General features: G+C 42.5%; 1 protein-coding gene across 5 annotated transcripts in view; it reads right to left on the bottom strand.

Annotated features, from left to right (window-relative positions):
* MTUS2 (microtubule associated scaffold protein 2) overlaps positions 1-27,471 on the bottom strand; it is a 797,713-nt gene that overhangs the window by 123,702 nt on the left and 646,540 nt on the right. For all 5 annotated transcript variants that reach the window (XM_064361726.1, XM_064361722.1, XM_064361724.1 and 2 more), the window contains one exon: positions 17,441-17,652. In XM_064361726.1, the coding sequence (XP_064217796.1) occupies positions 17,441-17,652 (212 nt within the window). The remainder of the gene's footprint in view (positions 1-17,440; positions 17,653-27,471) is intronic.

Here is a 27,471-nt window from a genome sequence, read left to right as displayed (position 1 = left end):
TGTGGAAGACAGTGTGGTGATTCCTCAAAGTCTAGAAATAGAAATGCCATTTGACCCAGCAATCCCATTACTGGGTATATACCCAAGGGATTATAAATCATTCTATTATAAAGACACATGCACACATTATGTTTATTGCAGCACTGTTCATAATAGCAGAGACATGGAACCAACTCAAATGCCCATCAATGATAGACTGGATGAAGATAAAGAAAATGTGGCACATATACACCATGGAATACTATGCAGCCATAAAACAGGATGAGTTCATGTCCTCTGCAGGGACATGGATGAAACTAGAAACCATCATTCTCAGCAAACTGACACAAGAACAGAAAACCAAACACCACATGTTCTCACTCATAAGTGGGTGTTGAACAATGAGAACACACAGACACAGGGAGGGGAATATCACACACTGGGGCCTGGGGAGTAGGGGGCTAGGGAAGGAATAGCAGGGGGTGGGGGAATTGGGAAGGGATAGCATTAGGAGAAATACCTAATGTAGATGACGGGGCGATGGATGCAGCAAACCACTACCATGGCACATGTATACCTATTTAACAAACCTGCACGATCTGCATATGTACCCCAGAACTTAAAGTATAATAAATAAATAAATAAATAAAAGCACTGTAGCTTCTGATTTTACAATATCACTTCTTGCTTTACTGGGTTGAGAACTTTAGGCATTTTCCTCCTTTGCTTGCCACAGCTGCAAAATTCCTTCTCACTCTGTCTAGTCTACTTATCCGTCCTACATTTTTTCCTGGCACACAGTTTCCTCTCTCTTCCTCAAGAACAGCACCTGTGTCTGGGCAGAAGCCTAGATATCTGCCCCTAAGAGCCCAGCTATAGGTTCTACCTGCAGAAAGGGCCCTAGGCAGCTGTGAGTCTCATTCGGGTTGTTCCACCTCTTTCTTCTCTCACTACAGCATCATCCTCCTAAAATCAGTGTAGATTCTCCTAGAGGGGTATGCACAAGCCAACAGTTGCAGCTGCCCTCCAGCCTGGGAGTCAGCAGCCAGAGCTGATGTCTTTTATCTTCACTGATAAAGGCTCAGACCCATGAACCCATCTCCTCTCGTGTGTTCCTTCTAGCTTAACAATTCAATCTATTAGAAGTAGAAGTTATGAGGCAATCAACACGTCACAACTCACTGGATACGCCAAGTCAAACCCCCAGAGAAATGAGCAGGGCAGAGGAATCCTCTTCTGGGGAACTCCTCCGCACTTCAAACTATTTGTCTTTAAAGAAGAAGCAAGTGTTTACCTATGTTGCTTCAAATAACAAAACTCACAGTAGCACAAGGGAGTTCACGGTCTGAAACTGCTCTCTAATGTCACTGAGATTCATGACTGTCTAGCGTCAGAGTCAGTGTTGGCTGTTCTGGGCCAGCGTTCCCCAAGTGGAAGGTGTCTCTACCTGCCTGCCTTGGAACAGGGGTGCCCCAAGAACTGAGTGACTGGACCACCCTCATTGTTCCTTCTTGGTGTGAGAAGCAGCGTGGAACAGAGGGAGAAGGAGCACAGGGTGAGTCAGCCGCCTTCCAGTCCTGGTGCTGCCACTCAGCTGTGCAATGAGCTCCAATTTCCATCTGCAAGACTGTCTCACACACAGAGTTACTGTTACAGCCTGGGGCCTCATCTGGAGGTTAGAATGCATTACCAGGTCATACATCTAAGTTTATTCTATTTTCAGTTACAACATCTTTTTTAAAGGCATGTTGACATGCATGAACTTCGTAACTTCAAAAGTCTAATTTTCCTCTTCTTTGACTACCCTTAATCTCTATCCTTATGTCTGTTTCTCCACAGTACTGGGAAACATAATCTTTCTGCTTTTAGGTAAAGAGTAAAATGCCATAATTTCTCAGTTCGGGCTTATGTAAGCCAGCCACTATTTCTTCAAATGTTTTCTTGCACCATATTTTTTCTTCTCTCTGGAACTCCTATTACAAAAATATTAGACCTTTTTCAAATTGTCTGTTAGGTTCCTAAGGCTCTGTCTTTTAAAAATCATTTTCTTTCTGTTGTTCAGATTGGACAATTTCTACTGATCTGTCTTCAAGTTCACTGGCTTTTTTCTTTGTCATTTCCATCCAATAAATGTCTTATTTTGGTAAGTTTGTGAGTTTGTTTATTGTATTTTTTAGCTCTAAAATTTCCATTTGTTTCTTCTGTGTATCTTTCTTTCCTTGATAAATCTTTCTTTAATAAATTTCAAGGGTGCCTGCATGTACTTCCTGAAGCATTTTGCAATAGCTAATTTTTAACATTTTTGTTAAATAAATGCAACATCTGTGTCGTCCTGGTTTTATTATTTGTTGATTAGCTTTTACCATATGAACTGAGGTTTTCCTGATTCTTTGTATGCTAAATAGTTTTAAATTGTGTTCTAAGCATTTAAATATTATATTATAAAACTCCTCTGGGCCTCACTTAAATCTAATGAATAATCAGCAGCAGGCAGTCAGTGAGGTAGAGTTCAGGTTATCAGAGTTCCATCTAGCCTTCTGTAAGTTGTGCCTCCAAAGCTAGCTTTGTTTCCAAAGCTTTTGAAATGCTATTAGGATCCATACCACATGTGCCTCCCACAATGGCCAGTCTGGCACTCTGGTGATGGTTTGCTCTGTAGTCCAGTTCTCAATGTCTGTGTATGCTGTACAGATGAGATTCACATAAATGTAGCTCAAGGATGAGCCCAGGGGTTCATAAACAATTTAAGGGGTCACTTTCCCAAGTTCCTCCTTTGCCTCAATATCCACTATCCTTTCGAGTTCCCTGGGTGCTCCCCTTGTTAGTCCTTGAGCCAAAAAGCTGGGCTTTTAGTTACCCTGCTCTGCCATGCACTTTTCACAACTGTGTTCCTATTTGTGGATAGATGGAATGTGTACACAGAGAGAATAAAAACAGGAACCACAGCTCCTGCAAGTAGATGAGAGTTCCCTTTTTTTACGGTTTCCCTGGGCAGGTTCATGCTAGCACCACTGCAAGGCTACACATAGATTAGGGTATGGGAAAATGAACAAGAAAAATGAGACTTCATTAGCTCTCTCTGAGTTCTAAAAGCTCCCTTTCCCACTTCTTGAGTCAGACCTAAAGAGCTTCTCCTGGAGTTCTCTCTGTCCAAGTCCAGGTGCCCACTTCCAGGTTTCAAGCTGAACTGACTTCAGGAGAGAGAATATTGGAGAGAAAAACTTGTACATTCACACTAAATTTATAATACTTCCAATTCAACTCTTCTTTCTAATCTGCCTGCTGCATATCCTTTTAAGTTCTCAAATAGCTGCCTGAGGTATTCAGTCCAGCTGTTGTAGCTGCATTTACTGGTAGAACCAGGGTTGAGTGTGCTTCCTCCATCTTATCCTGAACTGGAACTCAACTGAGGTCTTTTGGATCTCTTGCTTAGTTTGTGTATTGGGTCTTCACATAAGTAATGGTCATTCTGAGGCACTTCCCATTGCCGATAATATACATATGGGCCTGAAGAAGTAAAAAATCCAGACTATATAAGGCAGAAAAATAATTCTGGTCATCTCAGGTGTGAAAACTAGCTTTGGCCTTCACTTTTTAGGGAAACATGACAGTCTGTGACTCTCACTTATTAGCCATCTGCTCTAACACCTGAATCTCTTTCATGGCTTTACCTGGGCATGGTGTATGGCTTTCTGTGGGTGGGTGTTTGTCCCCAGGTGTAGGGCAGAGTGCTGAGCTTCTAGCTAACCTTACAATTAATCTTAACATATAATAATTGCTACCTAGGATATGGTAATTTAGGGCAAAAAGAAACCAACAAGGTACTAGCGCTCCTTCACTCATTAATGTCAAATTGTTGGATGGAGCTGGCTTATCATTGCAGACACTGAATGCTGTTCTTCATTGTCAGAAGTGACACATCTCAGCATGAAGTCAAGATGCTATTTTGCATTGATATTTTTGTCTGTTGGTGCTGCTAGATATGATAAATCAATTTCATGTCTGTCAACAGAATACCAAAGTTAGAAGAGTGGAAGGTACACACTAGATTTGGAAGCAGGAGATCCTCGTGAAGTGTCCCCTGCCACCCGTTTTATTGAGGTAGAGTTGATGAATAAAAACTTTATAAATTTAAGGTGTACAATGTGCTATTTTGATATGCATATACATTGTGAAATGATTACCACAATCAAGCTAATTAATACATCCATCACCTCAGAGTTACCTTCTGCGCTTGGGTATATGTGTGTCTCTGTGTGTGTGTGACAGTGGTGAGGACACTTAAGATCTACTCTCTTTGCAAATTTCATGGGTATAATACAGAAGTATTAACTATAATCACCATGCTGAACATTAGGCCTCCAGAACTTATCTGTACAAAGTCTCGATTCTACAGCTTATTGATCATTGAGACCTCTGGCAAGGAACAACTTCTTCTCTTCCTCCGTTTCTTTGTCTAGAAAACAGAAATACTCAGAATTCTCCTGTCTGTCTTTTGGCAATGCTGAGAAGATTAAATGAGGTGTTCTGAAACAATTAGGTGGGATATTTTATTGGAATTTTCTTAAAGGGAGGTCCTAATCATATCCATTCTATTATTCAGAGACCTACCAGGTTTTTGAGAAACATTTTATGAATAAAAAAATAAACAAAATATTATTTGATCAAGGCAACCTGAGTTATCTATAACATGGGCATCAAAATACGTACATCAAAAGGTTAATGTGAAGAGGCCAGGCACAGTGGCTCATGCCTGTAATCCCAGCCCTTTGGGAGGCTGAGGCAGGCAGATCACCTAAGGTAAGGAGTTTCAGACCAGCCTGGCTAACATGGTGAAACCCTATCTCTACTAAAATTTCAAAAATTAGTTGGGCATAGTGGTGGGCACTTGTAATCCCAGCTACTGTGGAGGCTGAGGCAGGAGAATTGCTTGAACCCAGTAGGCAGAGGTTGCAGTGAGCCGAGATCACACCATTGCACTCTAGGCTGGGCAAAAGAGCGAGACTCCATCTCAAAAAAAAAAAAAAAAAAAGTTAAAGTGAAGATATTAAATGAAATAATATGCATTAAAAAATAAAAAGGATATCAGTGCCCAGAATACATCACGTGTTTACAATTATTTTTTCCCCTAAATCTTGGAAGCTTTTCAGCAGATTTTTGAGGTTGAAGAAACAGGACTCTTGGAACTGCAATAATTGAACATCACCTGAGCACACAAGTCACTGGAACCCAATAGAATCAGCCTAAAATATCAATAGTTACCTTCATGTTTCCTATGTTTTCTTGAAGAAAAGACCCCTTTATCATTATGTGTCCCTCTTTGTCTGTGGTAATCTTGTTTTCGGTCTGCCTTGTCTGAAATTAATGGAGCTATTCCAGTTTTCTTTTGATTAGTGTTAGTAAGGTATATATTTCTCCATCCCTTTACTTCTAATTTGAGCTACATATTCAAATTGGTTTTTTTTTTTTTTGGTGGACAACATATAGTTGGGTTTTATCTTAGTCCAGTTTCTGATTCTAAAACAGAACACCACAGACTGGGTAACCTATAAAGGAAAGCAGTTTCTTTTGTTCACAGTCTGGAGGCTGGGAAGTCCAAGGGCACGGCACTGGCATCTAGTGTAGCCCATTCCATGGCAGAAGGGAGGATGAAAGGCAAAGGTGAGTGCATGACACAGAAGGACAAGATAGGAGCCAAACACATCCTCTATTAAGAGTCTACCCCAGGACAATGCCATTAATCCCTTAATGAGGGTATAGCCTAAAAACCTCTTTCTTTTGTTCTTCAAAAGACAAGGTCTCCAGCTATGTTGTCCAGGCTAGAGGGCAGAGGCTATGCATAGGTACAATCAGAGAGCACTACATCCTTGATTCCTGAGCTCAAGTAATCCTCCTGCCTCAGCCTCCTGGGTAGCTGTGACTACAGGTGCACACCACCACACCCAGCCTAATCACCTCTTAAAGGCCCTACCTCCTAATACTGTTACAGTGGCAATTAAGTTTCTAATACATGAACTTTTGGGGGACACATTCAAACCATAGCACTTTTAAAAAAATTTATTTATTTAATATACTTTTAAGTTCTGGGGTACATGTGCTGATCACATAGCACATTATTATTAAAAACCATATTTTCTCTCTCTCTTTTAGAGATGTGCTTTTGCCATGTTGCCCAGGCTGGTATCAAACTCCTGGGCTCAAGCAATCCACCCACCACGGCCTCTGAAAGTGCTGGGATTATAGGCATGAGCCACTGTGCCTAGTCAATCTCTATGTTTTAAGTGGGACTGTTTAGACCATTCACACTGAGAGTGATTACGGATATCTTTGAATTAATATTGACCATCTTTGTAATTATTTTCTATTTATTGCACTTGTTTCTTTTTTGCTTTCTTTTTCTTCCTCCTTTGTGCTTTTAAAATAAATACAGAATTCTGACCATGAATTTCTTTCAACCTGAAACAAAAATTGGGGAAACATTACTGAAGAAGAATTTGTGAAATAACATCACTTCATATCTATTTTGTCAAGACAATACTTATGATAAATCTTTGTTGTCGAGAGAATACAGTCATGTAATCGAGCTTCACTATTTTGGGATTTTAAATGTTTTTCTTTCTTTTCTTGGGAGGGTAGAAGTGATGAGTTTTTACTCTCTCCAGGGACTGGATCGCTTTCACTGTTAGGTTTGTGCCATATTTAATTGCTTTTATGAATGATCTCATAGGCAAACTGCTTGCAGTGTACCACATAAATCTTATTCTTGCTGTTTTAGTAATTTGATTGTCAGGCACAAAATGAAAAATGAAAGGAGCTGAGCTGTGTGTTTTTAATTTCAAACCTAGTTTCAATCAGGTTTGTGGAATAGGCAGGACTGTAGTTCACACATTAGGGAACAAAAGGGAGGAGAGCAGCATTTGCTTTTTGTAAAACTCCCTGGAATTTAAGGTAATATGTGGCATGAGTTCTTTTCTCTGGGCACAGATTTTCATTTCTAGACAATGTCCTGTAGATGGTGCCACTGCCACTCCTCACAGGATAGAAGAGTCGGCTTCTCTACAGGCTGAAACAAGGCAGAACTTTGCTAAATAAACCCTTACTCAGCAAAGAGGAGCCAGGGAAAGCTAGTTATCCTTACCTCTTTACAGTTTCTCTTCTCAAACTGCCAAACTCTAGGGTACTCCCTCATTCTGTAACCTTTTCTTCCGCTGCCTGGTACCTGGTATTGTAAATCACTCTCGCTTGTCAGAGATGCCCTCTCCGTTTGGCTTCTGTGAGGTGGGGGATTCTTCCCTTTCCAGCAACCCTCTCACCAGCCACCAGCTCCTCTCTCTCCTTGACTGGCCTCCTGCTACTTGCCTGGACCCATGAAGGCGCACAGGCATTTCCCAAGATGCTTCCCAGGTGAGCTTCTCTCCTCTGCATACGTCCTCCTGTGAATCTCATCCTGTTCATGTTGCTGTACGTAAACCACCCGAGCTTGCTTCTCTAGAGCCCCCCTTTTCTCTCCTGACATCCACACTTCTGCTTAATTCCCTCATGGAGATCTCAGCATTACCAAGCAGAAAGAATTCTGGAAATCAATAAAGGGGGCTGCACCCGCTCTGGAGGGATGCAGGATGGTAGGAACCATAAAGTGCGTTAATCTTTTTGAATTTCTTAAATGGCTACATATTTGTACCTATTTGTAGGGTGTATTTGATATTTTGATACATGCATTGAATGTTCAATGATCAAATCAGGGAACCGAGGATATTCATCACCTCAAACATTTATCATTTCGTTGTGTTGGAAACATTTCAAATATTCTCTTCTGGCTATTTTGAAATATAACAATATATTGTTAACTACAGCCACCCTACTATGCTATCAAACATTAGAACTTATTCTACCTAACTGTATGCATTAACTAAATTTATTTAAGGGAAGCAGCAATTCAGAGCCACCTCAAGATTCCTGCAGAGGATGGGTGGGACACAGGGTACTCCCAGGAGGTGGGACAGGTGATACATGGGTCAGAAGCAGATTCTGGGAGGAAAACTACAGGTTCCTTGGCGTTGCTTTATCTTTTCCTGGACTTGAGGGCTCACTGATGCATAAAATGAACAGTTCCAGAGCAGATTTCTTCAAGGGAACCCATGACCCCTTTAAACACTTCTGAGCTATATACGCACATAATTCCTAAGTTCTCAGCAGTCTGTGATTTCTGCGTGGGTGTTGTTGGGGCTAGGGTGGGGTGGGTCTGTTATTTATCATCTGGGGCATCTTGAACCCACTTAGTTGTCAGGTTCACAGCCTGATCCCCAGGCTCTGTATCTGTCCTCTCCTTTCTATTGGGACCCCGGTTCCCCGACCCTTCTCGCCTCTTGCCTGGATTTTAATTCCCCTGGCAGAGCCTCCGACATGTTTTCTCGCTGCCGTCCATCTCACACATGCCACTGCATTAATCTTCCTAAAACAGCCTGAGACACAGCACTGCAGCTGCTGTCCAAAACTCAGGGCCTCCTGCCTGCCTCCGCAAGTCCCTCCCCTTTTATTTGCTATTCAAGGCCCCGAACTCTTCATCCTCATTCCCCACCATCATCAGTCCTGCACCCAAAGCTTTAGGAAAATTCGACTCTTCACCTTCCACAAAGTGGTCCTGCCCTGTCCCCACGCTGCACCGCTCTCTGCTCAAGTTCTTCCTGCTGCCCGGAAGGCCTGATTCCTCCACCTTTGCCTGCAGAGATCATATGTGTTTCTTGGCCCTCTTCACAAGCCACACTCCTCCCTCGAGGCGCCTCTGCCCTGGGTAACCTGGCTGCCTGACAGGCTTCACAGTCCACTCTGCCCTCCCGTGATTTCAGGGAGCATCTCTTCCCCAGAATTGGAACTCAGGAGCCGAGACGTAGTTTTCAAGTCGTCCATTTACCAAGTGGATGGACCATAGACAGAATGACTAGGATGGACTATTACCTATATTTGGAATTGGAGATGTTTCAGAGTGTGTGTGTACTGAGCAGCAGGTAGAGGAATGCAGACACAGGGAGGGAGGCTCGCATCAGAACCTGCTACAGGCAATGAGGTGCCAGTTTTAGTCCCACATAGAAAGGCATTGCAAATGCCACCAGGTCTCTTAACTCCTGCTAGAAACCAGACACCAAAGGAACCAAGGAGAGGGCTCAGCTTTGACAGCCAACTATTGGAGGACTACCTCTCTCCCCGTCTCTCTTTGCACTGGTGGCATCCCCAAGAAATTATAGGAAATAATATGCTAGAGACAGACTTATGATTCACATGCTCCACAGGAGTTTGTTATTTAAATGATTTTTCCTGAAAAGAATAATCTAACTTGTATTTTCAAAATGGTGATGGTCCCATACCAGCTATGCTTAGAGCAGGCCACATGGATCAACAGACACACGCTACCCCCAAGGAAGGCCACAGCACCTTCTGGTGCTTAAGTCTTATGCTCTACCAACTGAGTTTGTGGGCGATGATTTTCTGGTATTTAAATGATAACGCCTGATATGTTTGGCTGTGTCCCTACCCAAATCTCATCTTGAATTGTAGCTCCCACAATTCCTGTGTGTTGTGGGAGGGACCTGGTGAAAGGTAATTGAATCATAGGGGTGGGTCTTTCGCATGCCATTCTTGTGATAGTAAATCTCACGATATCTGATGGTTTTATAAAGGGAAGTTTCCCTGCACAAGTTATCTCTTGTTTGCTGCCATGTGAGATGTACCTTTCACCTCTGCCATGATTGTGAGGCCTCCCCAGTCACATGGAACTGGGAACCCATTAAACCTCTTTCTTTTGTAAATTGCCCAGTCTCAAGTACATCTTTATCAGCAGTATGAAAAGAGACTAATAGAACACCCCACAGAGTCAGAGACACTGAATGAAATCACAGACCCTCACCCTGAGAGCCCCTTCATTCTAGTCTTTTCCTTGAAATTGGACCCTTTGTAACTCCATTTTCTAGAAAAACTCAGGTCTAGGAAAGTTAATAAACTCATCTCTCACAGGAAAGAGGTTCTGGGGCTGAGACACCACATCTCCTCTTGTTAGGGAGTAATTATTTTGGGAATATTGTCATTGCTTTTACTTGTGTTTAGTTGGAGGGGAGTTTACAGCACTTATTTTCAAATTAGGTTGCCAGTGACATTTCAGTGAAGACTCTGGTATCTGCCAGAGGTCATGGGTCCAGAAAAGTTGGGTGGTATGCTCGGAGTGTATGTCCCATTTGCTCCATGGCCTCTCTGGCCTGCAGGAAGGCTATGGTGAATTCCGCATCCCAGAATATCTTAAAGGCATGCACTTTTACTACAGACCAGTTTTAACCAACTATTCATCAGGTTTGGGGAAAGCCTCAGGCCTCTTCTGCAAAGGAGGGGCTGAAATTCATCTTTCTTCTCCCATGACACCTATCTGCCTTCAAAAGAGTGTCATTTAATTACAAAAAAAAAAAAAAAACTCAAAACAAAAAAAAAAATACATTGATGACAAAGCACGAGTGAGATAAACTGAATGGGGGAATTAGTTTTTACCTTGGTTGGGGATCTATTCTCATCTTATTGCACTTTATTGTGAAATTTATATTATCATCAATAGAGTTGGGTTTTATCAGGCTTCAGTACCAAGGACTTCCCATGAATATTGAGACAACTTTGCAATTTTGAGTTCTATTTTCCACTGACCATGATGTTTTGTATGATTGACACCACAGGCCAAGGGTTCTTATTACTTCTAAGGGCTGCATGGCATAGCTGGGGGATTCTATCCCTTGATATTGGGAATATTTTGATGTTTAGGGATTGTGCTAAAAATAAAAAATTCCTTTAGCTGAAGTGCTACAAGTAAAAGCAGACAGACATTCATGGTTCTTTTAGCAAAGCACTGTGGGAGCACTTATTTTTGTGACACATAACATTCTTTCAGAACAACAACGATAGGAACCATGAATTTACCTTGAATTTACCACTTCACTAATACTCTCTACTGTGTTACATGCTGAATAACTGTCAGAAATGCCACCTAAGTGCTCACATTTTCTTTAAGCCTTTGGTTATTCAAGATAAAATTAAGGGAAGAGAAGATAATCGCAGAGTATCGTTTATAAGTGGGAGAGGCACAAAACACTATGTTTAAATGACCATGCTTTGGATTCAGGAAGCAACAAAGAGCTTACTGTTTTCCATTCTGATCAGGTATAATTACTGCTCTGAGAGCTCTGCTCGGTGGAAAAATCTCTGAAATGTGAAGTCCTTTGGCTGGTGGATGTAATAGCTTCTCTACTGCTTTTGGAGCTCAAGGGCCACATTCATTCTGATGAATCCCTGAATTTAAAATCTAAATGCATTAAATAGATAAAGCTAGCAATCTACCTCCATCTCTTCTCTCCTCCCCTTTAACATACATCCTGCCCTGCCCCACAAACCCATACAGGTGTTGGTTACAGAGCACTCAAGATGAGCTGGGGCCAGCTTCACTATGAGGAGCTTGCAATCCATGCTCGAGGAATCATTGCATTTTAAAAAAGAGTTCCCCAGTGCCTAGATCTGCATTCAGAAGCCATTAACTACTTTACCAAGGCCTTAAAGATACGCAGGCAGGGGGGCCACTCTGCAGACCGCAGGTGTTGGGTGTTCTCCTCTCAATACGCTCTGTCGTCCTCTTTGCTCACCCCACACTCTGCTCTTCTCTTGATCTTGCTCTTCCAAGTCTCCTTCCCATTTACAATGATGAGGCTTCCACTTGAGCACATAGCATTTTTTTTTATGGCAACATCTTAATCCATGAGGCCATTTTCTGTGTGTTTAACTTTTAGATTATTGCTTCCCCTGTTTTGCAATTGTGCTTTCCTCCCACGACAACAACAAAAGCACCTTGATGATTGTGAGGAGAGGGAGAAGTATCCCAATAACGGAAAAACATGGGTTTGGGTGTGGCCTGGCCTGTATTTGCATCTTGGCTCTGTCACTTTCAAATTATGTTGTCTTCAGAGGACTATGCAATCTCCCCAAGCCTCAGTTTCCCCAAGTGTCATAGGAGGTTAGCATTTGCAATAGCTATGGTTGTTGTGAGGGTTAAAATAATGTCTATTAAGTGCCCAGAACATGGTAGATGGTCAATAAATAAGAGTTCTATTGTTATTTAGAAGTTCTACTCTTACTCTTTGGAACCCTCCCTACCTACCCACCCATATGGTAGAGGCAGAGTTGCTAAAGATCGTCTATTAATATATGTGAACTGAAGGTGAAAGGTTGACATTCAAATATATAAAATATATAAAAAAATACATACTTCTAACTAACAACAAGACATAGATAAAGCAAATATGACAAAATGTTAATAAATGTTAAATATGGATTATGGGTATTTAGGTTGTATTCTTCCACTACTGTATATTAAAAAAATTTTTAGATAAAAGGTCAAATAATAAAAGCCATTATACACACACACACACACACACACACATACACACTTTGGAAAGAAGAAGGTTGGTCCATTATTAATTTTTTAGTAAGCTTAGAAAGTCCAAAAATGCTTGACATATTCATTTGCATGTCTTTTATGCCTAAACTATTTAATAGCATGTAAAAAAAATTCAAAACCATCATCTACTGTCACATTCACAAAGTTAACAAGAAAAGAAAAGGATATGAAAAATAGTGAATAAGTTTAACAAATCTTATTAAAAGTAACATGAAAATACATGTACCCTCAAAGGTAATGTATATACAATTCCATGCTGCAGGGTGAGGACCATCGTGTGGACTGTTTCTCCGATGAGCCACCAGGGGATGCTAAAGAGTAGCATTCTGGGGAACCACACAGCAAGAGCACTGTCACACCATTCAACCTGACCCTGAGAAGCGTGAGTCCCTGAGAGTCACACTCATTACTACACCACTTGGGGGTCTGGGAGCATGGATTTAGGAGATCTGTTTGGCCTGTGGTGAAGAACATGCCTTGCTGCAGGGGCAGAGCTGCCTGCAAGCGGCACAAGCATGAAGCTGGTGTTGGTACCGAAGTGTGGCATCTCAGAATCCCTCAACGCTGGGCTGAGGCTGTGTCAGAGCTGACAACTTTCACAGCCACTCTGCCAGGAGCTGTAAAGCACAGGGAAGAGAAGGGAGATTCTTATCTGGGCTTTGAATTTTTTTTTTTTCTAGTGGTGAAACTTACTTCCAACACATACTTAAATTAATGGCATCAGCACATTCAGGAAAAAATATATAGCAGCAACTGAAGAGTTATACTAGAAAATTATTTTCACTTTAATTTAAAAAATTGTTTTTTGAGATGGAGTCTCCCTCTGTCACCAAGGCTGGAGTACAGTGGTGCAATCTGGGCTCACTGCAACCTCTGCCTCTTGGGTTCAAGCAATTTTCCTGCCTCAGCTTCCCAAGTAGCTGGGATTACAAGCACATGCCACCACACTAGGCTGTATTTTTTTTTTTTTTTTAGTATTTTTTTAAAATTTTTGATAGAGATGGGGTTTCAACATGTTGGCCAGGCTCAAGCAGCCTGGCCACTGAAAATTATTTCTAAAATTATTTTTAAAGTACATTCCAGGCTAAGCCCTTTATGGACATATAGAATGAAATACCAGTGGCTTTGACTGTGTTTTCACTTTATCTCACTTGAGAGTAAAATCCTTGAGGTAGATCTTGGCAGATTTCGTTGTATTCAGAAAAGAATGCTTGATTGAATATCTGTCTAAAAAGGGCCTTTGCCATCTGGGCATAGTGGCTCACGCCTGTAATCCCAGTGCTTTAGGAGGCTGAGGCAGGAAGATCGCTTGAGGCCAGGAGTTGAGACCATCCCAGGAAACATAGCGAGACCCATTTCTACAAACCGCCTTTGCACGTTAATTCACTACATTCTCACAATGACTTTGTGAAGAGTTATAATGAATTCTATGAATCTCATTTTAAATGTAGAAAACTGAGACTCAAAGCTAATTGATCAGTGGTGACTCAGCTGGGGGGAAGTAGAGCAAGGACAGGGATGTTATTCCTACTGGTGATGATGACGAAGTGCACAGAGGGGCAGGAACTTACTCAAGGTCTCACCACTGGATGGAGGCAGAGATGGAACTGACTCTGGGTTAGCACTGTGCCCTCTCTCCACCAGAGCATGCTTTGCAGATGAATATGCTTCAGTGTGCAAAAGACACATGTGCATTCCTTACAGGATGTAATTCTGGCAGGGCCTTCTAACCAGTAGAGTAAAGAGACTGTGCATTTTCAGGCTACATGGGTCATGCTTCCTCAAAGCTGCCATGCTCGGCTTGGACCAAATCTCATTCACAATATTAGTGCATGGGTTTCCCACAAGTGTGACACGGGGCACCTTGGGTTCTCCTGCCTGGGTAACTTCAGAGGGCTCCATTGTTGAAGGTTCCAAGGCTGCTTTGCCTCTATTCTCCCAGGTTTTCCACCCCATGCCACACCTCCTGGTCTAATTCGGTATTACTAGCAAATTCTCAAATCCATCACCTTAAACTACATGGCACACATGAAGGCCTGCATAAAAGCCACTGATTATGCTCAATTAAGACTTTTTATTTTTTTAAAAAACATTTTATCTTCTATTTTTTCTTCTGGCATTTATCTGGAGGGAGAGAGAAAGACAGCGTAGAGATCAGAAAGACAGAGAAAAAAACACATTGTGTGGGAGGTGAAATGCCACAGTCATTTTTGAAGCTTACGTGGAGTTTACTGGTTATGATTTACTGGAAAGAAAATGAAATTCATGTCCACCATCCATCTTGCTGAAATGTCATGCCAAGTGCAGCTGTAGTAGCAGGGAGGTCCGATGGAGACGCCTGCAAATCACCTGCCAGACACTACTGGTCTTTGATTTGACAGCCACGTGCATGCTACAGAGAAGTAAAACACATGGTCTGCAGGCCAACAAGGAATTCTCCTGGAGCATGGAGGTGCATAACTACAGGGAGTTGCCCCCTAATTTTGGCACAGTTACCCTCTCCCCTGCCATGATCCCAAAAGTGGAGCCTAAAAGCTCCAACTTCTGGCCAGGCATGGTGGCTCATGCCTGTAATCCCAGCACCTTGGGAGGCCAAGGTGGGCAGATCACGAGGTCAAGAGATGGAAGCCATCCTGGCCAACATGGTGAAACCCCCTCTCTACTAAAAAATACAAAAATTAACTGGGCGTGGTGGCATGTGCCTATAGTCCCAGCTACTCGGGAGGCTGAGGCAGGAGAATTGCTTGAACTTGGGAGGCGGAGGTTGTGGTGAGCCGAGATCATGCCACTGCACTCTAGCCTGGTGCCTGGTGACAGAGCAAGACTCTGTCTCAAAAAAAAAAAAAAAAGCTCCAACTTCTGCAACAAACATATTATCAATATGTTATATCAATATCTATTGTTTTGTCCATCATATGAAACCTTTATAAAGGGCTTGTGCTGACTCTGTGGATGATGTACGGAAGGCAGATTCCCAGAGCAGGCAGCGTGACTATATAAACAAGATCACTGAACTTCAAGAAGTTTGAAGCCCTGTTTTCATCTTTGTGTACAACTTGACAGTCATGGGAAATATGACAAATCATTTTCCCTTACTACGAAATTGCTCATCTTGACCATGGCCAGTCAGTCCTCTTGGGCTTCTTGAAGATGTATTTGTAACTTTAATTTACAGAGGTGGGTGTTCGGGCACTTTATGCAAGTTTATGAGGTCACTTCATGCATCATTACTAAACCAGAAAGGAAGGTATGAAATTCACATTGGCCATTTCCAGCTGGGTTAAAGTTCTAGCTGAGAAGGAGGCTATTGGTAAAATGGAAATTTCATGGCCATCCCTTCATCTTATCATTTATTTCCACAACAGATTGATAAATGGCTCTTTCTGTTGAAAGCTTTACACAAACAAACAAAAATAACAACAACAACAACAAAAAGCAGCTCAAGCTTCTATACTGGAGTAGAGGGGAAGGTGCAGGATGGCACAAAAGGCAAAAAAAAAAAAAAAAAAAAAGCTGCCAGGGACGTGGAGCCACTTCACATTCTTCTGCTTTTCTTTTCAAATTGGCCAGCTATTTTGTTAGCTCACTTTCTTATACGGAGAGTATATATTCAGCAGTTTTACTTCCTCCCATGTATAGCTATCAGAAGGTCCACATATGAATCTCAGAAATGTGCATTTATAATGTTTGTGCTCTTTCTCCCCCAAGCATGCCTTGGCGACTTCAAGGTGGAGCACAAATGCAGTGGGACACTAGGCTCCCACTTCTGTTCCCTGGGGAGAGGCTGGGAAGCTTAACTGCTCCATGGTTAATAACAGATTCAGTGCGCACACAGCCCTAAGAGATACAGACATTTGCTGAGAAGAAACCACCCCCCTGCATTTTCAGAGCAATTGAGGGTGCAGGGAGAATCTGAACCTCAGTCCATGCTGCTCTGGGAACTATGAGCATGGCCCTGAGAAGAGTCCCAGGCCACACACGTTCCATTGCCCACCAACAGCCGAGGTGCACGGTACTGTGGCCCCGTCTCCCTTTGATGTGCTGTGAGCAGAAATGGCAGAAAGTGACCATCTCCCCTCGAAAATGCAAAGAACCACATGCTCCATTGCTTCAAAGATCTCACATTCAAAAATGGTCCTGTATATCCTTTCATTTCTTTTTAAATAATTTCCTCTTTTGGAATGAAGATTATTAATGATTCTTCCCAGAGTCATTTCTTTCACACCTAAGGATAAACGTGGCTCCGAAAACATGATGGGTTGCCTCAGGAGATTCTGCCTGAACTCCTGAAAATCCGAACTCCACTCTGATCAAAACTCAAACCCAAAACAGCAACACACACAAAGAACCGTTGTGATAACCTGCTTTTTGCCAGCTAAAACTAACTCTCCCTTTCTCAGACTAAAAGCTATTCAGGCTTTATGTTAGCTCCTTGAGCCAGGCAGACTCCATCTTAGCTTCTTCATGTTAGTTATCTTCCCAGCATTAAGTATGTAACTATAGTATGTAGCTGGGGCGGGCTGGCACTGGGCACCTCCAGGAACGCATTTGCTGATAAGAGGCCGAGTTAAGTGGTACCAGCAGAGCCTGGGAATGCAGGTGCTGTCGAGCGCCCAGAGCCCCCATTATCTATAAGTTGTATGTCTTTCATGACAGCTTTACCCTCGCACCTGGCACTGTTTTACTTCTCATGTACTAGTTTACCTTTTCACTTTTTGCTTACTCTGCTTCTGTGAAAAGTTTGCTTCAGCTAAGTTCCCCCTCCCTTTTAAAACTAGGGTATAAAAGACCACCTAACTTTTTCTTAGGGGCCGAGAGAATTTTGGGCGTTAGCCACTTCTCGGTCGCTGGCATAATAAAGGACTCATAATTCATTCTCAGAGTGCGGTGCATTCCTTGACTCGCTCGGGTCCAACACCGTCACCATCACCACCCTCTCCCCCAACCAAAATGCCCTTGGATCTTCACCAAACGGCGCCTCACCTTTCTAAAGAAGTGCTGCGTGGCCACGGCGAGGGCATCGAAGCCGCAGACAGCCCGCTTCAGCTCCCGCTGCGCGACGCCCAGCTGCCCGGCCTGCCGCTCGCACCGCTCCTTCAGCCGCTGCACCAGCTGCCGCTCGGCCTCACGGGCCTGCGGGTCCGGCTTGGGTGGAAACCCATTTCGAGCCGCCGCGGTCCTCTGCTTTGGGTATCCTGTGAAAAAGAAAACCGAACCTCAGTCACTTGTGAAAAAACACTCAGCACACGTGTGACAACGGCTTCTTATTACACAAGGAGTTCTTCAAGAGCAAGTGGTAGAGAAGAAATTGCCCAAGGTTTGTCGTTTCTAAGGACTGAAAAGAAAAAACGGACAGGAACTAAAACTACTGTTCCATTAATGTGGTTGTAAGCGGAAGGTTTCATGCTTGGAAAAAGGATAATAGACAAAATTGCCAAATTCCTTCCAGCTTCTGACACTTCCTCTAGGCTTGCTTGGAGAGACGGAAGCATTTTTTTTTTCTTAAAGGAGATTGCTCTTTGAAAATGTCTAATGGGAAATCAATCAATCCAGATAGAAGTCAGACTTATAATCATCTAGCAACCTTTTAATTGGGCACCAGAGAATACCACCTCGATGCCCCTTTCTTTGCTTTAGAGGCTGCTCTAGTGACCCTTTTCTTCAATGTCAAATCCAAGTCACAGCCCTGATCACCTCGGCTCTAGCGACTCCTGACTTTAAATTCCTACAGCACCAAGGTCTTGTGAGGTCTCCTGCTACATATCCCTCCAGTGTGACTGGAGGCCTCCTCCACGGCTAAAGGTGTAGTCTGAGCCACCATCATCTGCTACTCTCTGATGGAAGCTCTGCTTCCTCTCCTCCTTCACTACGCCACAGCCAGGATGACTTTTGCACACGTGAGGCAAGTGATGACCTGTGTGGACTCCTCTGCTCACTTTCTCTCACAGTAAAAAGAAAGTCCACACACTTTACCATGGCCTGCAAAGCCCTCTGCGACTCAGCTCCTTCCAGGTGAATGTGAGGGCCTGTGGAGCCACAGGAGAGGGGCAAGGAGCTCTGCCTGGGGTTGAGGATGGAGCTAGGGGGGCTAAGGAGAGGTGATTTTTAGGTTGAAGCCCAGAAAATGAAAAGTCAAGGTCCCCAAAAACAGCACAGAGGAAAGCAATCCCCCACGGTCCAAAGCACTCCAACACAGTCCAAGACCTGCGGGTGGGCAGGCATCTTCCTCGGGTCTCTCTGTGGGAGGTGCAGACAGACCCAGCACCCACAGGCAGTATAGAAGCCCTGCCACTGACAATGGGCTTACATCGAAAAGGCACATTCTTTCCTTCACTCTAGTAGGTCACACTCCAGAGGACATGACATGGACACTGATCAACACAATCATAAATCCACTAATGTTTCAAATGTTTTCTTCCTCTTGTCCTTTATTCCTCTCCAAGATACCAGGAAGCAACATATAAAACAAACCAGAAAATGGTAGCCCCTTCAGTACCTGGTATACTGAGACAAGGTAGAGCCATGGGCTTGTGAATATGCAAGCAGCCTCATCTTTTTTTTTTTTTTTTTTTTTTTTGAGACGGAGTTTCGCTCTTGTTACCCAGGCTGGAGTGCAATGGCGCGATCTCAGCTCACTGCAACCTCCGCCTCCTGGGTTCAAGCAATTCTCCTGCCTCAGCCTCCCAAGTAGCTGGGACTACAGGCATGTGCCACCATACCCAGCTAATTTTTGTATTTTTAGTGGAGACGGGGTTTCACCTTGTTGACCAGGATGGTCTCGATCTCTTGACCTCGTGATCCACCTGCCTCGGCCTCCCAAAGTGCTGGGATTATAGGCGTGAGCCACCGCACCTGGTCTGCAGCCTCATCTTTTAAGGGGAAAAGTGGTTAATTGATCTAAATGCTTCAGGTGGTTAATGTAAGGGTAGCCATTCTAATTTTAATTAATTCCTCCTCCTCTTAAAAAATCATCAGAGATTGCCATGTAATCTCACATATGGCATATCTTAAATTATTCTGACTTAATGGAATAGCAGAATGTGAAATCACTGCTTCGTAGAAACTGTTTTTATGATAGCACAGTACATAATATTCCAGAAAACTCGCTTTTTGCAGGCAAATCAACCTGCCTATGTACTTTCTCTCAACATTCTCAGTGCTGAAAACAAAACAAAGACGACTACCAACTAAACATCAGCAACGAAAGGTGAGAGATTTGATAGCCTGCATTAAACTCTAAGACACAGCCGAAGACCAAAGACAGATATTTTTTTCCCCCACAATTACTGTTTGCCATTTTACTGCTGTAGCTGGTGATTTTAAAAAACACTTCAGTGCTTTAATTAATTTGTTGAAGGTACCAGGTGCCTGACACTGTTACAATAGAAGGCACTTCTTTCAGAAACCTAAAGGAAATAATGAAACATATTTCCAGCTCAGTGAATTAGAGCTAATTGTAACCTCTGGTACAGAGAGTCACCTCTGAGCTCAGGGACGTTAGCAGGTGCTCATACAGTCATGTATTTTTGGCTGTTAGATTTATTTCTGGGTGGGACAGCTCCTAAGAACTACCACCTTTAATAATAATAATAATATCATCATCATCATCATCATCATTATCATGTTAGAAATTATACTCAATGGTAAATGAACAATATAAAATGATTCAGTGAAATTCTATTCTTGGCACTTACTTTGATGCTGGTGTCATTATTATTATATTGCTTTTACTCACCTATTCAAAACTCTGGTGTTCTACTGAACAGCAGTGCAAAAAGCTCACCTATTCTGGGGCCAGCAGACAACCGGCGTTCTGAGCTAAGACAGGCTCCCCTGACAACGCCAACTTTTGGGATCAACATACCAAGTGGAAGTTTAGTCGCTTTGTGACACCAAACTACCTTATGAAACCAATCCTGGTTCAGGACCAGTGGCACTCAATCACTGTCAGAGCGCAGATCAAGGCTCCAGCACCATACGTTAGGAAGGAAAAGCTGAGAAACAAGGTTGGTTGTAGAATTCTCTATTGCTTTTAGTTGAAAAGGGTCCAGCCATTCTCTAAATATACGCCATGTGACTTTGCCTAGGACAAATAATCATAGTACTCTCAGTGGCAGTCTTTTGTTTTCGCTAGAAACAGTATTCTTTCTCGTGCTGTTGATCTTTGTTACGACTTCTATAGCTGATTCCCCGATGTACTGTCTGTCACCTCCTTTCCTGTCCACCCATATGTCAGACCGTCCCCAGGGTGGTGCATAAAGATTGCAGCTCAGGGTCACCACCTCCTTGGGGACAGAGAAGTTATGTTGAATGAAGATCACTGACACAGCCAGCTTCATCTGTTTCAGAACAGGTGTTTGCTTCTCATTTTTCTCTCAAGAGCCAGTACATAGTGAAGCTAAAATGCACATCTCCTTAGGAATTACCAGGCTCATGGGATAATTAGATGGCAAACTTCTGGAGGGTGGTGGTCACAGGCAGCTCACAGGGAACATGGTGGGCCAAGGATAGGAAGTAGTGTTGGCGCAGTAGTGACCCACTCCTGACCTCTTCCCCATCGTGTTTCTCAGGAAGAGCTGCCGTGCAGGCTTCAAAGGAGGGACATGTCATGTTCCCCCATGATACTCTGAGATGCTGGAGTGTTTTATTATCACCCCCTTCCTTGCTCCTTGCAGTATTTCTATTGATGCTGGAGTACTCTAAGGTTGAAAGCAGCGAAGCAGGCAGGCATGCCACTGACCTCACTGTGCAGGCAGCCAGAATCTACTTAGACTCTTTCCAAAGAAGCAAAGCTCTGGTCTCCTACAATGTCTTTCTGATTTCCACACTTGTGAACTAGGAAATGGATATTAGTGAATAGAGGCCTTCAACACAGGGCTTATCAATGGTTTCAGAATCTTTAAATGAAGGGAAAACAGAGTAGAATCACCAGTTTTTCACTGACTGGCTCTACTTTTCTGTATGAAATATACAAGCAGAAATACCTAGATTAGTGTTTTCTCATGACCTCCACACAAAGCTGACTTCACATGCATATTTCATCTCATGTGGTTTTTGGTGACCAAAACATTTGACACCTTTTATTGAGCACTTACTCTGTGAATAAGACTGTGCAAAGCACAGTGGGAAATGAAAAGAAATAAAGCCCAGCCCTTGTCCTCAGGCAATCCATTGTGCCCGTAGGGGCCAGGTCAAGCCGGGCTCTTGGTCTTCTGGCTGACTTGCCCAGGGCTCTTATCACTTAAGCACATTGCTGAGGTACTCTACAACATCTCTGACAGATCTCTCTGGTTTAGGGGCATACTCTAAATCTAGAACACTGTCCTGCCATCTAAATCTTACCCCAATCATAATTTCTTTGTAGCCGTCCTACTGGCTACATAACTGTTAGGGTAGGATAGAATCCATGCTGAATCTCAGTGGCTGCTGGCAACTGTGAGGCCTCTAGGGAGAAGCTGGTGACCTTACACAGCACAAAGGTGAATGCAAACAGTTTGCGTGCTAAGGCTAAGCATTGCGTGCAAAGGCTGAGCACTGGAGAGGACACGGCCCTGGAAAATGGAAAGAAAATATTAAAAATTCATCAGCAGCCATCCAGTCCCTATCCAGAGGATTGTAATGGATGGAGAAGCTTGGTTTAATTTTAAAGCTGGAAAGCTTAACTGACATAGTAACAGATAGTGCAGCATGGGAACCTGCATATTTATAACATCAGAGATGGCCCATGACCTTCACACCATAAACAAGAAGGCAAATAATTATAGGACAAAACTTTGATAGCTTCCCACTTGAAGACAAAGCACTTCATGGGTTTGGTCAGCTGCGTTACGGAGAGCAGGACACCCTAGGGAGTACATGTGCTGAGTTCTTCGTGGACTTGGACAGGCTTTATTTATTTATTTCAGACATTTTCCTACTTAGTACTGGCAATGGCTTGCCTGGGGTGGGCTGGTGGTGGGGAGAGGCTGGGCTGGTGGTGGGGAGAGGCTGAGCTGATGGTGTGGGGGTGGAGATTTCCTTTTAGCCAGTCCTAAGTACAGATGGGGGCAGGAATTACAAATTTGGGCAACACCAGGCCATCCCATGAGTATGCCCCGTAGAAAGAAGGGGTTTATATTTTCCATCCCAAGGCAGGAGCAGATTCTTTTGTATTTTGATGTAAAGAAGAACAGAAAAAACAGGAAGCTACAATCAGAGTTTCCAGATCCAATAATAAACACTTTGTTCATGTAACCCACTCGCTAGACAAGATAAAACATGGCATACAGTATTTTCATCTTTAGGAAACTTACTGTTATTTACAAGAAGTACAGGTGCTATTTATCAAGGTAAATCGGAATCCCTTTTTTCTCCAAGGGTGAAAAACAATGGCTTAATAGTGTTACAGCAGTTGCCACATTTTTACATTCAAATATAGCTACTTCCGGCCAAGATGAAGTAAGTGAGATCACACTTACCCTTTCACCTGAAATTAGAAAAAAAAAAAAATACCCCAAATATACAAGAAAATGATTTTCAAGACATTAAACTTTAGGCAATGAAGCACAGTGAGCCCTGAGAGTCAGAAAACAAAGTGAGCCTATAGTTGCTTAATCTCATTGACCACATGACTTTTCAAGCTGTGGTGCAGGGAATCAGGGGACTCAGGTGGAGCCTGGAGGTTTCTCTGAGTTGAGAAAGTGGATCTGGAGACTGAGGGAGGTCAGGAGTTAGAGCTTACAAGGTAGGGTACCAGAGAGGGTTGAGCTCCAGGGAGAGAAATCTGAAGATCTGAGGAGTGACCTTGAATTTTTAGCCAGGTTCTGATCAGTACATGCCTGCCTGTGGAGAGAATCTCAGGCTGGGGACAGAACCCTGTGAAGGACTAGTGGGATAATACTTAGAGTTCACTAAAGGCCACAAATAGTTCCTATTCCCAGCAGCCAGCATGAAACACCTCATAATTCATGGGGCATCAGGTAGAGCACTCAGAAGGGTTTTGCTCAGTAGTGCTGAAAAACTAGCCTGGAAGAACTGCTGATCTGTACATGCCTAATAAGGCTAAAAAGCAAAATCCAGAATGATCAGACTCTTTCTGACTACATAACTTTACTCCAGCAAAAAGCTCAAGAATACTATGGGGGCTAGGCATGGTGGCTCATGCCTGTAATCCCAGCACTTTGGGAGGCTGAGATGGGTAGATTACTTGAGCCCAGGAGTTAGAGATCTGTCTGGGCAACACAGCAAGACCCCACCTCTATAAAAAAATACAAAAAGTAGCTGTGTGTGGTGGTGTGCACCTGTAATCTAAGCACTTTGGGAGGCTGAGGCAGGATGATTGCTTGAGTCCATGGGTTTGAGATCAGCCTGGACAATATCGTAAGACCCTGTCTCTTTAAAAAAACTAGCCAAGTGTGGTAGTGTGTACCTGTAGTCCTACTTACTTGGGATACTGTGGTGGGAGGATCATTTGAGCCAGGGAAGTTGAGGCTGCAGTGAGCCATCATCTTGCCACTGCAGTGATAAGCAACAGAGTGAGACCATGTCTCAAAAAAATAATATGGCAATAAAAATATATCCAATACTCAAAAAAAATTCACAATGCCTGCCATCTAAAAAAAAAATTCTCTGGCATGCAAACAAGCAGGGTTGTACAACCCATAATAAGAAGATGCAGTCAACTGAAATTGACCAATAAATGACACAGATGATAGAATTACTAGACAGGGACAGTTAAACAGTTACAATAACTATATTTCACATGTTCAAGAAGCTAGAGGAAAAACTTAACATGTCAAGTAAGACAAGGAAGATAAAAAAGACCTAAATCAGAACTATAGAGAAAAAAATTCCAATGTCAGATGAAAAATACACTGAAAGGGATTAAGAGTAGATTAGATACTGAATAAGAAAAGATCAGTGACACAAATTTTCATAGCAGCATTAATGATAGTAGGCAAAAAGTGGAAATGATCAAAATGTCCAGCAATTCATGCATCGATAAACAAATTGTTTTACATCTGTACAACAGAATATTATTCCGCCATCAAAAGAAATAAAATACTGATGTATGGATGAATGTTACAAACATTTTACTAAGTGAAAGAAACAGACACAGAAAGCCTCAAAGCATATGAATCCATTTATATGAAACTTTCAGAGTAGATTAAATCCATAAAACAAAAAAGTAGACTAGTGGTTTCCAGGTATCACTGAAATGTACATTTTAAAAGTGCAAATTTTATGGTATATGAATTATAGCTCAACTAATTTTTAAAAACTCAATAAGGATATTTTGATAGGCCCATTTGAACATGGGGATATTTGGCTGCCATTTTATCAAAATGCTGGTGTCAAAACCGATGCATCAGAATATCCTATCTTTAAGATACAGTCTCTGCTATCAGGAAGGCTGGAGCTATGGAAGACTGAGCACTCTGATGTGTTGGTGCTTTACATGCATCATCACTCACCTTCACCATAACCCTGTAGCATGGGTATAATCTCCATTTCACAGAAGAAGAAACTGAGGCTCAGAGAGGTTGTATAATTTCCCAAAGGTCATACAGCATTCACCAAATCAGGATTTAACTCAGTTCAGTCTATTTTCTGCCAATACCATTTAGCAAGATTTATAAAATGCAGGGGAAGGGTTTCTAGTGAAGGCAACTAAGAACCAACATTTGCAGATGCATGCAAGAAGAGACAGGTGGGTGGGGTTGTTCAAAGAAGCAAAGGAAGGAACAAGTTTCAGAAAGAAAGGAGTAATCAATAATGTCAAATGCCAGTGCTAAGATAAGGAACAGGACATATCTATTAAGACTTACTAAGGTCAGGCATAGTGGCTCACTCATGCCTGTAATCCCAGCACTTTGAGAGAACAAGTTGGGACAATGGCTTGAGCTCAGAAGTTCAAGACCAGCCTGGGCAACATAGAGAGACCTCATCTCTAAAAAAAAATAAACAAAATTATCCAGGTGTGGTGGTGCATGACTATAGTCCCAGCTGCTTGGAAGGCTGAGGTGGGAGGATTGCTTGAGTCTGGGAGGTCAAGGCTGAAGTGAGCTAACACCATGCCACTGCACTCTAGCCTGGGTAACAGAAAGAGACCCTGTCTCAAACAAACAAACAAACAAACAAACAAAAACTTACTAATCAAGATGTCAGTAGTGGCCTTTGTAGTAGAATAGTGGGGTGTCTAGATGGCAGCAGGTAGTCATTTGTAAGCAAAGCAAGAAGAACGAGATGGGGAATATAAACAATTGTTTTTCAAGCCTGGCTGTCCAGATGGGGAGAAAGATATGTCAGAAATATGAGGGTCAGCAGATGTTTGTTGCTCTGGCATGTTTTGTTTTGGGGATGGGAGAGATGACAGAAAATACAGTTCCTGCCATAGTTCAATTTACAGCCCAGCAGGGGAGAGAAACTCTCTTAAATGTGCCACCTAGAAAGCTTCTCCTAGGCCAGAAGTCATTTGAAAGTCCAAAGGCTTGAAGGAGGCACTAACCATTTCAGCTGATTTTATTTGGTATTCAGTAATCTGTAAAAAGAAGCATCACCATCAAAAAGAAATGAAGAGCTTGGAAAAAGAAAAACTGTCCCTCCCAGATGTAGCATTACCAGGTTGCCATTCTTCAGGGCTTGAAATCCACCTGTGGTGACAAGACCCTACACTTGCCCTCAATATTTGCCCCTTCATGTACATACCCTGCTGCTAGAAACTGAATGTTTGTGTTCTCTCAAGATTTATATTTGGAAGCGATAATTCCCAATGTGATGACATCTGTAAGTGGAGACTTTGGGAGGTGATTAGGTCCTGAGAGTGGTGCCCTCATGAATGGGATTAGTGCTTTTATAAGAAGAAATATGAGAGAAATAATCTATCTCTCCCCTATGTCAGGTGACAGCAAAAATGCATCCATCTGCAAACAAAGAAGAGGACCCTCACCAGAAACTGAACCAGCCAGCACCCTGATCTTGGATTTCTCGGCCTCCAGAATCATGAGGGAAAAAAATTCTGTTATCTAAGTCACCCAATCTATGGTATTTGTTATGGCAGCCCAAGTGGACTAAAACAACTGCATAACAACCCAGGAACATGATGAGATACCACTCTCATGACTATCTTATATTATGCATTAAGAGGAAGATTATCTTGGGTAAGCCTGGCCTGATCAAGTAAGTCTACTAAAAGCAGAGGTTTCTCCAGCTGGTCATAGAGTAGCATGTCAGAGATTTGAAGTTTGAGAAGGATTCAACACACGATTACTGCTTTGAAGATAAAGGTGGGGCACATAGCAAGGAATGTGTGTGGCCCTATGAGCTGAAGGTGGTCCCTGACTGATAGCCAGCAAGAAAACAAGGACTCTAGTACTACGAGCACATGAGCTAGGTTCTACCAACAATGTAAATCACTTTAAAGGCAAATATTTCTCCAAAGCCTCCGGTCAAGAACTCAGCCTGGCTAACATCTTCATATCAGCCTTGTGATAATTGGAGCAGAGAATACAAGTTAAGCCACATCTGGATGTCTCACTTACAGAATTGGGAGTTGGTAAATAAATGTTATTTTAAGAAAAAGAAAGGGAAAGGAAAAGTAGTAAGGATAAAGCAGGAGAAACTAACCACAATGAAAGAGAGAGAAGAAATACCCGAAGAAATGAACAGAATATCACTTTGAACAGGAGCTGTGGAGCAACTTCAGGAGGCCTGCTATATGTATAATTGGAGTCTCTGATGAGGAACAATCAGGACTGAAAATATTTGAAGAAACAATGGGCAAAAACACCCCAAATTTGATGAAAATCATATAAAAACAGATCTAAGAATCTCAACGAAGTTCAAGCACAAAAACATGAAGAAAACAATATCAAGGCATATCGTAATCAAACTGCTCAAAACCAATGATAAAGAGAACATCTTTAAAGCAGCGAGAGAAAAAAAAAATACATTGTGTACAAAGACCCAAAGATAAGAATAACAGTAGATTTTCCACTAGAAATTATTCAAGCTAGAAATCATTGGAACAGCATCTT

Source organism: Aotus nancymaae, unplaced genomic scaffold (genome assembly GCF_030222135.1).
Source record: "Aotus nancymaae isolate 86718 unplaced genomic scaffold, 86718_ANA_hifiasm-v0.15.2.pri h1tg000043l, whole genome shotgun sequence".
NCBI classification, from domain to species: domain Eukaryota; kingdom Metazoa; phylum Chordata; class Mammalia; order Primates; family Aotidae; genus Aotus; species Aotus nancymaae.
This window is presented reverse-complemented; position numbering and strand designations above follow the sequence as displayed.